Raw genomic sequence first — 13,846 nt, 5'->3', positions numbered from 1 at the left:
GCCGAGATCACGCCATTGCACTCCAGAGCGAGACTCCGTCTCAAAAAAATAACAAACTTTTTTTATAGACAAGGTCTTACTCTGTCATCCAGGCTGGAGTGCAGTGGCATAGTCATATTCACTGTAGCCTCAAGATTCTGGATTCAAGCTATCCTTCCTCCTCAGCCTCCTGAGTAGCTGGGACCGCAGCTGTGCACCACCATACCCACCTAATTTTTAAACATTTTTTTGTAGAAATAGCATCTCGCTTTGTGGCATAGCTCACTGCAGCCTCGAACTCCTGGGCACAAGCAATCTGCCTGCCTCAGCCTCCTGAGTAGCTGGGACTACAGGCATGTGACACCACCACCTGCAGCTAATTTTTAAAATTTTGTAGAGATGGGGTCTCGTTATGCTGCTCAGACTGGTCTTGCACTCTTGGGCTAAAGCAATCCTTCTGCCTCAGCCTCCCAAAGCATTGGGGTTACAGGCGTGAACCACTGTGCCTGGCTTCTCTGAAGTCTTGGTGGCGGAGTCTGAAGTTCCTTCATCTGGCCCGTGTTACTTCCCTGGCATTTTCCTGCAATCACCTTTCTTCCTCCCTGCCCCAGCAGACACCAGCCTTTCATTGCTCTTAGAACAGACTTTATTGACTTTAGCCAAGGGCAGGCCCTGAGATGGGGGTCCAGAGAGAGAGGCTTGGTGGGGCTACATCCTGGGGGCCAGGTTGGTTCTGAGGGGTAGAAGGCCATCCACCCACTCGCACGGCTGCTCCAGGAGGGCCTGCCACAGCCGCTTCTCCTCGGGTGTGGAATCCATCCAGGGCACCTGCAGCCCATAGCTGCTGCCTGGATGTGGGTGGGCAGGGGTTGAGGGCATGATCACACTGGACACCTTGGGGCCCCCAAACACCTGCCTGGTCCCAGATTATGCACTGTCCCCCGTTACCACCCTCAGTTCTCAGCAGATATCAAAGCTCAGGAAAGGACAGAGAGGTATCCAGGGCCAGGGCCTGTCACAGGGCCTGTCTCAGGGTGCTGTCCCACTTACCGGTGCCCAGGCTGAGGCGTGTGCCCCCCAGCTGGCGGTTGGCCAGGGCCCCATGGTCCCAGAGGGAGAGCTCGGCACAAGCCTGGCGCAGGTCAGCAGGCCCAAAGCCATCGTACACCATGGTGTGATTGAACACAGGGCTGAGGCTGCGTCGCACAACCCTTGTACGCTGGCGGCTGGCCCGGCTGTCATCAGGCAGCACGAAGCTGTGCGGGAGGTGGCCTGGCATGAGGTGACCACCCCTCACACTCCCTAGAGTCATCCAGTCACCACGTCCCACTCATTCTCCCTCACATATGTCCGTGTCCCCTGGCTCCTGCCTGCCTGGCCTTAGACCTTCACTGCCCTGGGACCTTTGCACCAGCCTCCTCTCAGGTCTCCTGGCTTTAAAAGTTACATCTCCTGGCCGGGCGAGGTTGCTCATGCCTGTAATCCCAGCACTTTGGGAGGCCGAGGTGGATGGATCACCTGAGGTCAGAAGTTCGAGACCAGCCTGGCCAACATGGTGAAACCCCATCTCTACTAAAAATACAAAAATTAGCTGGGCATGGTGGCGTTCACCTGTAATCCCAGCTACTCGGGAGGCTGAGGCAGGAGAATCGCTTGAGCCCGGGAGACTGAGGCTGCAGTGAGCTGAAATCACACCACTGCACTCCAGCCTAGGCAACAGAGCGAGACTGCGTCTTAAAAAAAAATAATAATAGCTGGGCGTGGTGGCTCACGTCTGTAATCCCAGCACTTTGGGAGGCCGAGGTGGGCGGATCACGAGGTCAGGAGATCGAGACCATCCTGGTTAACATGGTGAAACCCCATCTCTACTAAAAATACAAAGAAATTAGCTGGGCGTGGTGGCGGGCGCCTGTAGTCCCAGCTACTCAGGAGGCTGAGGCAGGAGAATGGCGTGAACCCGGAAGGTGGAGCTTGCAGTGCACCAAGATGGTGCCACTGCACTCCAGCCTGGGCAACAACAGAGCGAGACTCTCTCTCAATAATAATAATAATAATAATAATAATAATAATAATAATATAATAATAATAAAGAAAAGGTTACAGCTCCTATTCACAGGGCTGCAGAGCAATGTCTCTGAAATGCAGTTCTGCTATTCTTGCTGGCTCAGTGACTTTTATTATCTCCCTGTTGCTCCACCACACCCCTCCTCAAGCAGTTTCCAAGGTTTTTTTTTTTTTATTTTTTGAGACAGTCTCGCTCTGTTTGGCCCAGGCTGGAGTGCAGTGGCCCAGGTTGGAGTGCAGTGGAATGATCTTGGCTCACTGCAGCCTTCCGGGTTCGAGTGATTCTCCCGCCTCAGTCTCTCAAGTAGCTGGGATTACAGGCACCCACCACCACGCCCAGATAATTTTTTGTACTTTTAATAGAGACGGGGTTTCACCATGTTGGTCAGGCTGGTCTCGAACTCCTGACCTCAGGTGATCCACCAGCCTCAGCCTCTCAAAGTGCTGGGATTACAGGCATAGGCCACCATGCCTGGCCTGTTTCCAAGGTTTTCAAAGCCTGGGAACCCCCTCTGCAAAACACAGTGTTGCTCAGAAGTACAGTACCTCTGTACTGCAGCCTCTGGCTGCGTCAGGGTGGACACCCAGAAGTGATCCGCCTACCTCCGTTTCACTCTCTAAGAGTGGGGGCAGCACCTGGAGGCACCCCTAGAAGTCCCCTGGAAGCTTCCACTGAACTATAAGTTCCCGGCCAAGCCCCACAGCCTGGCCTCCCAGGTTCTCTATGGAAGGACCCTTGCAGCCCTCAGCCTCAGCTTTTCAACAAGTCCTATAGGCGCCAGTCACGCTGAAATGCAGCCCCTCGAAGGCGTCCTCAACTCTTCCCCACTCCAGGCCTTCGCTCAAACCGTCCCCTTCATCCCTGCTCAGTGGTGAAAGCCCAGGCTGCGTGATCGTTGATTAGTAGGGGTTTGTCGAGGTTGGGCACTCCACTGCGGGCAAAAGAAGGGGGGAAGCCCGGAGGGCCAGCACTCCTCACCATTGTACGTAAGTGTCCAGGGATCCCGCCCGCAGCGGCAGGAGGTCCCGAGCCTCCTTCACCCAGAAGTGCAGCTCCCCGCTCGGGGGCAGTCCTGCGCCTGCGGAGAGGCTCGGCTCAGGCCCGCACACGGATGGAGTCCACCGCCCCCAAACCCGGGGACAGGAGTCTCCCGCTTTTCAGGGCGTGTCCAGCTTGGCCTCTCTGGCTGTCACTCACCCTCGTAGCCGGCGGGGACGTACTTGAGGGACAGGGCGAGTAACCCGCGGCTCGGAAGGTCGTCGGGAGAGGGTGGGACCTGCGAGAGGCGGGCTTATCGTGGAGCAGGGGCTAATGGAAAGGGGCCTCAGGAGGGTGGGGTCTGCAGACCCGGATGGGGTGCGGCTGGCAGAGACGGCGGGGTCTGCAGGGGCGGAACCTAGGGGTCCTAGTGCCCTCAGGGAAGGGGCCGTGGCCGGCCGGGCTTCGCCTGGGGCCGTGAGGTTAAGAGGTTGAGGGGAGGCTCTGTCGAAGGTGAGGTGTGAGGGGGCTGCGGGAGAGCCTGGTGGGGTAAATGCGGGAGACCCGGGCCGCAGGTCTCCCCACGCGGCCTGGCTGCCTCACCCGGGGCTGCAGGGGGAGCCAGGTGGACTCAGAGCCCCAGTCCCACGTGTCCAGGGGCACTTCAACTTCGCCCAGAAAGATGTTGCGACCCAGGCTTTCGCGGTGCCACACGGACAGGCTCAGCACGCGGCCCTGGAGCTCGGCCTGCGGGACGGAGTACTGAGGGCAGGAGGTGCGCTTTAGCGGAGCACTGCTGGTGGCCCGCGTAGATGCTGCGCGATTTGGCTGGGGCGGGTCCTACCGCGTTCCCACCATGATGGAATTCTGGGGAGCCCCGAAGGGCATTAATGGGGGCCTGCACTATCACCACGCCCACCACAAGGCTGACAACACTGGATAACGAGTTAATGGGCCCCCCACCCCGCCGATCCTCCGGGCAATGACGTTACTGGCTGCCCTTGCCACCTCGCCCCGCAGGAAGGGGCGTTCTGTTCATTAACGGGGAACCGCATCGTGGTCACAGTCTCACCCGGAGAGTCTCGTTGAAAACCGGATTCAGATTCCGTTTCCTCACCGCCGTCTTGCGCTTGCTCTGCTTATCCGGGAGGAGGTAGCTTTTGACGTAGCTGGGGAGGTGAGAACCCGAGGTGAGGAGGGGCCCTCCCAGAGCCTTCTCCCCTGCCTGTGGGCTCCCCCAGCCACCACCCCGAACACGTGCCAGGCCTCGTGCTAAGCGCTTTACAGGGATTGTCTCACTTAATCCCACGCCCCCCAGTAACGCTGTCGTTCCCATTTTGAAGATGAGGACGAAGAGGCCGAGACCCTGTGAATGGTGGGCTGGGCTGTGACAGCTGCGCCCCGCTTGGCCGGCTGGGCACTCACGGGTCCGAGCGGCGGCGCCGGGCGGCGGCCAGGCCCTGGCACTGGATCACGTGCACGCGCAGCTCGGCGGCGCCCGGCTCGTAGTGCAGCGCGAAGTGCACGGAGCCGCGGACCTGCACCGCCTCCGCCTGGCCTGACAGGCTCATCTGGCTGCCGCTCAGCTGCGGACGGGAGTGGGTGGGAGTCAGGGCCGCTCACAGGGCTCACGTCGGGGCCGGGGGCAGCGCGGAGGCTTCAGATCCGGGTCATGGGTGGCAGGCCGGGGGCGGGGGGCTGCAGCGTTGGGTCCCGCGGCGAGGGAGGGGCAGGCAGGGGCTACGCATCAGAACGGGTCCACCCCCCGGCCGCCCGGGTCCCCTCCCTCCCGCCTCACCGTGGAGGAGTTAAGGCTGGACACGGAGGAGCTGCTGCTGAGCATGCGGTCGAGTGAGGGGTCGGGCCCCGGGGCCTCCTCCCCGTTCTCCAGGATCTGGCACGCGGCCTTGGTCTGCAGAGGGGGCAAGTGACGGGGCGCCCCTTCTTTCCCCGCCCCTGCCCCAAGCGCCCCGGGTCGCGGGCGGTTCGCAGCCCTGGGCAGGAGCGCTCCCCGCCCGGAGTCCGCTCCGGATGTTGAGAGCAGCCACGGGCCACTCCCGCCTACCTGGGCTTGCGGGGGCCGCGGCTCCTGCCCTCCCCCCGACGCGGGCTCCAGCTCCGGGTCCGCCTCCTCGGCACAGACCTGCTGGTCTCCTTGGCCAGGATCTGGGGTGGGGCACGAGATGCTAAGCGAGCCCTCTCTTGCTCGCCCCTAAGCAAATTCGGAGGAACTGGTTTACAACCCCAGCGAGTGCAGATTCAGGCCCAGGTGCTGCCCTGGGATCGTCCCCACTTCCGACGCAGGGTGGGAGTGGGGGTCGGGAGAGTGAACACAGGTGGTTGGGGCCCCTTAGGGCTGCCTCTGACCCCCAAAACCTCTCCGTGCTACCCAACAGGCGCTCCCACTCACCTTCCTGGGCCTGGGACGCCTCCTCAGGATCTGAAGCCTTTTGGGGGACAGAAGGCGATGGGAAATCAGGTCCCTGAAGGAAGAAAGGGGTAGAGGTCACAGTACAGAGGCTGGTGAGGAAGAGGTCAAAGGTCATATTGGGGTCAGAGGTCAAAGGGCTCCAGCCAGCTACCCCAGTTTCAGGTTTAGGGCAGCCCTCGGGGCTGGGCTGGCAGCCAGCTGCAGGAGCGGTGAGACCAGTACTTCACAGCCCACCCCGCAGGGCTTGTGTCGCCTGACTCCCTGCTCCCATTGCTGGGGGCATTCATACCTGAGTCCTCCACCTCTGCCAGGCCAGGCCAGTCCCTTCCAAACTCCTTTTTTTTTTTTTTTAATTGACCCATTGGTAGACAACCTTTTTTCTTTTTTAAAAAATTTATTATTATTATTTTTAATTGAGACAGAGTTTCACTCTTGTTGCCCAGGCTGGAGTGCAATGGTGCGACCTTGGCTCATCACAACCTCCGCCTCCTGGGTTCAAGCGATTCTCCTGCCTCAGCCTCCCGAGTAGCTGAGATTCCAGGTTATGCACCACCATGCCCGGCTAATTTTGTATTTTTAGTAGAGATGGGGTTTCTCCCTGTTAGTCAGGCTGGTCTCGAGCTCCTGACCTCAGGTGATCTCGGCTTCCCAAAGTGCTGGGATTATAGGCGTGAACTGCCATGACCGGCCTTTTTTTAAAATTTATTTTTTATAGAGATGGGGGGCATTTTGCTATGTTGCCCAGGCTGGTCTTGAACTCCTCGGCTCAAGCGATCCTCCTGCATCGGCCTCCCAAAATGCTGGGATTACAGGCATGAGCCACCGCGCCTGGCCCAACTTCACCCCTTAATAGCCAGATTCAGAAGTTCCCTTAGAGGCTGGGTCCATATACCACTGTTCACCACCATTCACCACTGTTTACCACCGTTCACCATTGTTCACCACTGTTTACCACCGTTCACCACCGTTCACCACTGTTCCACCCGGGAGGTGATGAGGTGCAGACACGGGAAGGGACATGTCCAGGGTCTCCCCATTCCCAGGCTGGGGCTCTTTCCCTGCTGCCCCCCGCACATTCCACCTCCCCTCCAGGGACACCGTACTCACATGTTGGCTCATTCACTCTTACCTCAGTCTCCCTGAGCCTCTCCTGAGGGGCCTCATCAATGGTGAGCCTAGGAGTAGGGAGAGGACGCTCTCAGAGGGAGGGACCCTGGTGACTGGTGGGCACCGTCTCCCCCTTCCTGAGACTCCTCCTCACCTGGGCTCTGGCCCCTCTTCCTTCTCTTTCACAGCAGCCTCAGCCTCCCTGTCGCAGCCTGGAGCCTGGTCTCCTGGGCACAGGTGAGAAGTTCTGTGAGGCCCCATGCTCAGGAAGCCTGGCTGTGACTCGGGAGAGGCCCTGGGAGATGCCCACCCACCCCATGCCCATGGAGGGGCATTGCCCACTCAAAGACACGCAGTACTGGGGGCAGCCAGGCCTGGAGCCCTAGTGGTCCTCTTTCCCTGTCCACATACAGCCAGCGCCCTGGACGGCACGTGGCTTGCCCTGCCCCGAGGATCTCCTCTCACCCCTGGCGCTCCTCTTCCTGCGCATAGACGCTCGGACAAGGTCAGAGCCGAAGTGGGCATTGTGGTGCCGCTGGGAGCGTGCTTCCTGGAACCAGTCCCCCGTCAGGATCTTCAGCTGCCCAGGGTCTGCCAGTGAGGCCCGGAGCTTGCTGGAGGAAGGGGGAGGGTGTGGCTGTCATGACTCACCCAAGCAACATTCCCGCCACCCACACTGTAACAGGCTTGGGACCAGGAGCCAGGGACCCAGCAGCAAATCAGACTTGATCTGTGCTGTGGAGGAGCTCGGGCTGCTGGGGAGACCAAGTCCAGACAGAAGAGACAAGTACACTATAGTGAGCTGGATGATGTGATAGAAGTAAGAAAAGCCAGCTCTGCCTGTGAGAATCCAGGAGGGCTTCCCAGAGGAGGTGACATTTGAATTGCCTTTATTTATTTATTTACTTAATTATTTTGAGATGGGGTCTCCCTCGATGCCCAGGCTGGAGTGCTGTGGCGCAGTCTCAGCTCACTGCAACCTTCACCTCCCAGGCTCAAGTGATCCTCCCACCTCAGCCTCCTGAGTAGCTGGGACTACAGGCACGTGCCACCATAACCAGCTAATTTTTAATATTTTTTTTTGTAGAGACGGGGCTTTTCCATGTTTCCCAGGCTGGTCTGTAACTCCTGGACTCAAGCAATCCACCTGGCTCAGCCTCCCACAATGTTGTAAGTCACCATGCCCAGCCTTGAATTTCTTCTTAAAAGACAAATTGGAATTCTCCAGGTAGAGAAGGATAATAAGTATTATACTTTTTATTATTATTTTTTTGAGACAGGGTCTTGCTCTGTTGCCTGGGCTGGAGTGCAGTGGCATGATCATGGCTCATTGCAGCCTGACCTCCTGGGTTCAAGCAATCCTCTCACCTCAGCTGCCTAAATAGCTGGGACTACAGGCGCACACCACCACACCAGGCTAATTTTTTATATTTTGTAGAAATGGGGTCTCACTGTGTTGTCCAGGCTGGTCTTGAATTCCTGGGCTCAAGCAGTCCTCCTGTCTCAGCCTCTCAAAGTGCTAGGATTACAGGCGTTGCCACTATCTCTGGCCGAGTCCTCTTAAATCAGTGAAGTAGAACTCCTTAGCCCCCTTTTACAGACGAGGAGTATGGTGCTCAAGGAGGTCACGTGAGTTGCCAAGGCTACATAGCTAGGAAGTGTCTGTCCCCAAACATTGCTTGTAACGCCCACGCTCTTCTACCACTGTGCTCTTCCAGGAAGAAGTACCAGCGTAGGCATAGAAGTGAAGAGTGGGTTCAGGGACTGGGGAGCACCTGAGTGACTGGAGGGGTCACTTTGTGTCTGTGTGTCGGGTGGGGGTTATGGTGAAAGAGGAGATGGTGGGGGCTGGCAAGGACCGACCAGGGAGGCCCAGTGGACCATGCCCAGGAGCTTGCCCTTGACACTGGGGAGCCAGGGGAAGTTTTCAGCAGGGATATTAAGGACAGATCTGGCCAGGCACGGTGGCTCACGTCTGTAATCCCAGCACTTTGGGAGGCCGAGGCGGGTGGACCATCTGAGGTCAGAGCTTCGAGACCAGCTTGGCCAACACGGTGAAAACCCATCTCTACTAAAAATACAGAAATTAGCTGGGCGTGGTGGCGTGTACCTATAATCCCAGCTACTTGGAAGGCTGAGGCAGGAGAATCGCTTGAACCCAGAGGGCTGGAGGTTGCAGTGAGCCAAGATTGTGCCACTTCACTCCAGCCTGGGCGAAAAAATGAAACTCTGTCTCAAAAAAAAAAAAAAAAAAGACAGATCTGGGGAGCACCAGCTGCAGGAGGTGGGCCCAAGAGGCAAGCCTGGAGGCAGGGAGGCTGGCAAGAAAGCTGGTGCAGTCACCCCTGGAGAAGTGATGAGCTGTGAGCTGGCCAAGGCCAGAGGAGACTAAAGGGCGAAACCAAGAACCACGCAGACATCTGACAGGCAGTGGTGTCGGTAGGGAGCAGGATGGGGGGCCACTCAAGCCTCTTGGTGCTCCCCGGCCAGGGTCTGCCCTGCCTTACCTGACCCGCCCCTCCTCCAGCTGGCGCAGGCGGGCATCTCGTTGGAGGACGCCAGCAATGGCCTCCTGCTCCTCCTCCGTCAGGAAGCTGAGGTCCAACAGTCCTTCAGTCTCAGGCTTTGGCCCATGCGCCATGGGGAGGGAGGGCAGAGCCCAAAGCCCCTCTTGAGATGGGTGGCCCCTCTGGGGCATCGGCTGGGGCTGTGCCCCAGCTGGGCACACGTAGCTTCCTGGGGGCAGACCGAGGGTCAGGTCAAGCCCTGCACAAACGCTTGGCACATCCTGGAACCAACAGCCCTTTTCTCCCCAAACACTTGGCCGGGTGTGTGTAGGGTGCCACCCCAGGACGGCTGAGCTCAAGGTGGGGTGAGAGACACTCATGCACACATGCATACACTAGCCCTTGAACACACTCAGGGACACAGTGGAAGAAGCAAGAGACACACCTGCACACACCCTGAGGTAGAGCCACACAGAAGTGCAGTGATGGAACACACAGACACACGTGCACACGCGGATCCATGTAGGCATAGATATGGTCGCACATGCACACGGACACCTGCATAAAGACAGGCGCATGCACAGCTGTTCTCCCAGAAAGGGCCCTCTGCAGACACAGACCTGGACCCGTGCCCATGAGAGACATGCACACACATTCTTTTTTTTTTTTTTTTTTTTTTTTTTTTGAGAAGGAGTCTTGCTTTGTTGCCCAGGCTGGAGTACAGTGGCGCAATCTCATCTCACTGCAACCTCCGCCTGACGGGTTCAAACCTCCTGCCTCAGCCTCCTGAGTAGCTGGGATTATAGGCATGCACCATCACGCCCAGCTAATTTTTGTATTGTTAGTAGAGACGGGGTTTGACCATGTTGGCTAGGCTGGCCTCAAACTCCTGACCTCGTGATCTGCCTGCCTCAGCCTCCCAAAGTGCTGGGAGTACAGGCGTGAGCCACTGCGCCCGGCCCTACACATGTTCTTAAATCTGCACACAGTGGCCAGGCGCGGTGGCTCACACGTGTAATCCCAACACTTTGGGAGGCCAAGGTGCGCCGATCACCTGAGGTCAGGAGTTCGAGACCAGCCTCGTCAACATGGTGAAACCCCCGTCTCTACTAAAAATACAAAAATTATGGCCGGATACAGTGGCTCACCCCTGTAATCCCAGCACTTTGGGAGGCCAAGGCGGGCAGATCACCTGAGGTCAGGAGTTTGAGACCAGCCTGACCAACACGGAGAAACCCCGTTTCTACTAAAAATACAAAATTAGCCGGGCATGGTGATGCATGCCTTTAATCCCAGCTACTCGGGAGGCTGAGGTGGGAGAATTGCTTGAACCTGGGAGGCAGAGGTTATGGTAAACTGAGATCACACCATTGCACTCCAGCCTGGGCAAAAAGAGCGAAACTCTGTCTCCAAAAAAAAAAATGAAAAGAAAAGAACAATTAGCTGGGCGTGGTGGCACATGCCTGTAATTCCAGCTACTTGGGAAGTGAGGCAGGAGAATCGCTTGAACCCGAGAGGCGGAGGTTGCAGTGAGCTGAGATGGCGCCACTGCACTCCAGCCTGGGCAACAGAGTGAGACTCTGTCTCAAAACACAAACAAACAAACAAACCTGCACACAGCCCAGGCACACCAACGGGGATGGGCCCACCCGGACGGGTTCACCTAGACAAGAACAAGTCTGGGGACAGATATGTCCCTCGATAAAGACGTACATAAAAATCACACAGACTTTGGCACACATACATTGCCCAGCTAACTGGGTTGTGAGCTTGGAGGCAGGGAGAGGGAGTCACCCTCAAAGCCATTACTTTGCACACAACAGATGGTTGGTAAAAGTTTGATTAATTAAATGCAGAAATATGCCTGCACACACATGGAAATGAACACATACAACCACCCACCTAGACAGACAGGCACACACGTACACACACGCACACACATCTGCTCACTCCCCCGCGCCAGGAACCTCATAGCCTGGGTCCCCTCCCGCCACCACCTCCACCCTGCCCTGGCCCACTTGGCCTTCCTGTCTGAGGCAACCTCCTCCTCAGCCCACACCCCCAACTTCCTCCCCTGAGGTAACTGCCGCACCCACTCCCATGGAGGCCTCCAACCCAGGGATGCCCCCACCGCCAGCCCTGCCCTCTTGCCTGGAGCCACCGGGCCCCTCTGCTCTGGCCACACAGTTCTCCCAAGACCAGGCTGGGGTCCCGGCGGTGGAGGCCTAGGCTGGCACAGCAGCCCACGCTCAGGTACCACAGTGACTCCGGAAAGAAAACATTTGCCCAGCGCCGAGGGGCGTGTAGACGTGGCAAGGGGCCCATGACTTGGTCAGGGCTGTGTCCTGAGCCCACTGGGTGGCCTCTCCTCTCTTCCCCGCCCCTTCCATGCCACGGCTCCAGGTGGGGCTGAGACCGGTGGAGGCAGCTTGGCGGGCAGGTCCTGGCTTGCGTCCGCCGCCTGCTATGCTCTGTCCCCTCCCAGCTGAGTCAGTGGCGGAGCCCCAGCGATCCCTCTTGACACCCTCAGGAGCAGAAGGCCCCGGCATGGCTGCACGGTGTGCATTCACTCTGTGGATACCCATGTGCTCCCCAACAGCAGTTTCCCTGAACTTCTATGGCCAAGGCGTGAGTCTTGCAAATGCACAGTTCGGCCTCCCCTGTGGATTGGGGTGTGAGCCCACGTCCCTCTCTGTGCCCTGTTGTGTGGCTGTGTGGGTCCGAGTCTGGTGGGCATGTCTGCGTGGGGTGGTTCTGTGAGCTGTGTAGTTGCTGTGTGTGTCTTTGTGTCCTGCTGCAGTGTGATGCTGCATGGTGACTATATTGTCTGTGTGGTGTGTTCAGTGACTTTCTAGGTGACAGCACCGTGTGGGGTGTGTACAGTATGCATTGTGCATTTCCTCCTGTGCTGTACGTGTGACTGGGCTGTGTGCTGTGGGGTGTCCCCTGGTGCCTTGGGGGCCACCAGGTGTGTGTGTCTGAGTGTGGATGGAGGCCGGGGGGGACATTCGGCAGAACTGAGCCTATTTCTGTCCTGCGGGCCTGTCTGAGCTGGGCCATGGGCGTCCTCAGCAGGACCCCCTCCCTGAAGTCCCCTCTCCTACCAGAGGCAGAATCAAGTGTTTGGTCTTCCCTGCTGTTTCAACACCGTGGGACAGACCCATTGGTCAAGAGGAGGGTCTGTCCATCTGTCCGGCTGTTCCAGTTCCAGACATGCGCCCACCTCCCCCAACCCCAAGGTGCTGGAGGGTGCTCAGGATACCAGGTGGCAGCGCCTGCGTCTCTGGACCCTGGCAGGGGACCCTGGCACCGACATGTGTTACCTGTAGGGGTCCAGTATGGGAGGACACCTTCGCAGGTGGCTCCAGCTCCCCTGGCAGCCGAGTTTCAGGGACGGGGAGAAGAGCCGTGAGGGAAGAAGGCTGACTCAACAGGCAGCCCAGCCAGCAGCTGCCCCACACTGAGGAGGAGGAAACACCTCAGCAGGGCCTGATGCAAAACCGGGCCTGGACTCCCAGCGCCCCGGGGTGTGCCCCCGCAGCCGACTGGAGAGGCCCAGCTTGGCCCCAGCTCCACTGAGCAGGCCCCAGCCACTCTGTAGAATGGGTAGCGGCCCCACCTTGCCCACAACGGAGCTGATAGGAACTCGCTTTGAAAGCAAGTTAGAAACCTTTCTTTTCCAGCCCCAAGGGGAATGGAAGGATGGCAGACTTTGCAGTTAGACCACCCCGCGCAGAGTCCCTGCTCTGCCACTGGGTGTGCGACCTTAAGCAGGTCTCTTCCATTTCTTCTGATGCAAACTGTGGGTAGCAGAGTGCAAAGAGCCTATATTAAGGGAAGTGAAAGTGCCCAGTGCAAGCTGGCATAGTCGGGGTGAGGTGTCTCCACTCCAGCATAGTCCAATGCCCACGGCCATCTCAGCAGCTGCTGCCTTCTATATCCACATGCACTTCTGGGACATGCTGGCAGAGCAGCCCTCTCTGTCCCCTCTGCTGTCCTGGGCCCCATCTGTTTGAGGAGGCCTGAACTCTTCCAGTGCCAAGGTGAGGGTCCCATACCCTCTGTCTATGGGGAGCCCCCCTGAACACCCCATTCTACACCCAGATTCTGCCCACCCTGGGATTAGAAGGTTTGGGCCCTAGATTACATTGTCTTCAGGACCATGAACCTCCTGGGTTGTCTTGGGCACAAGAGGCCACACCAAAGCTTTCTGACTCCCCCAAAGTCCACTTCACTTCCCATGGCCTGCCCTGGCCCGACCCCCTCCCCTGAACCTAGGGCCATGGATTAAAGATTAGCGGGCTCCTCATAGACCCTGGGAGAGGTAGGACAAGGAGTGGATTCTAAACAAAACCAGTCTGGGCACGGTGACTCACGCCTGTAATCCCAGTACTTTAAGAGGTCGAGGTGGGCGGATCACTCTAGGACAGGAGTTTGAGACCAGTCTGGCCAACATAGTGAAACCCCGTCTCAGGCCAGGCGCGGTGGCTCACGCCTGTAATCCCAGCACTTTGGGAGGCCGAGGCAGGTGGATCACAAGGTCAGGAGTTCGAGACCAGCCTGGCCAATATGGTGAAACCCTGTCTCTACTAAAAATACAAAAATTAGCTGGGCGTGGTGGCAGATGCCTGTAGTCCCAGCTACTCGGGAGGCTGAGGCAGGAGAATTGCTTGAGCCCAGGAGGCGGAGGTTGAAGTGAGCCGAGATCAGGCCACTGCACTCCAGCCTGGGAGACAGAGCTAGACTCTGTCTTAAAAAAAAAAAAAAAAAAAAAAAAAA

The 13,846-nt window shown here is 57.9% G+C and overlaps 1 protein-coding gene across 2 annotated transcripts; it reads right to left on the bottom strand.

Annotated features, from left to right (window-relative positions):
* Positions 1-127: 127 nt before the first annotated feature.
* On the bottom strand, positions 128-12,519 carry SYTL1 (synaptotagmin like 1). Of its 2 annotated transcripts, XM_032759521.2 has the most exons (15): positions 12,391-12,519; positions 9,068-9,296; positions 7,026-7,174; positions 6,715-6,787; positions 6,583-6,628; positions 5,433-5,505; positions 5,088-5,188; positions 4,821-4,934; positions 4,448-4,608; positions 4,095-4,191; positions 3,626-3,784; positions 3,242-3,320; positions 3,023-3,122; positions 1,030-1,235; positions 128-827 (listed from the first exon to the last, which is right to left on the bottom strand). In XM_032759521.2, exons 2-15 carry the CDS (start codon positions 9,256-9,258, stop codon positions 688-690), a joined length of 1,689 nt encoding a protein of 562 aa, XP_032615412.1. In that variant the 5' UTR covers positions 9,259-9,296; positions 12,391-12,519; the 3' UTR covers positions 128-687. The 2 variants fall into 2 exon arrangements, with proteins under 2 accessions (XP_032615412.1, XP_058300298.1); XM_058444315.1 differs by lacking the exons at positions 9,068-9,296; positions 12,391-12,519 and adding an exon at positions 8,013-8,688 and having other exon boundaries at positions 131-827.
* Positions 12,520-13,846: the final 1,327 nt, after the last annotated feature.

The sequence above is a fragment of the Hylobates moloch genome, unplaced genomic scaffold (assembly GCF_009828535.3).
Source record: "Hylobates moloch isolate HMO894 unplaced genomic scaffold, HMol_V3 SCAFFOLD_9, whole genome shotgun sequence".
Classification (NCBI taxonomy): Eukaryota; Metazoa; Chordata; class Mammalia; order Primates; family Hylobatidae; genus Hylobates; species Hylobates moloch.
The sequence above is the reverse complement of the archived record's forward strand: the minus strand, read 5'-3'. Positions and strand labels throughout refer to the sequence as shown.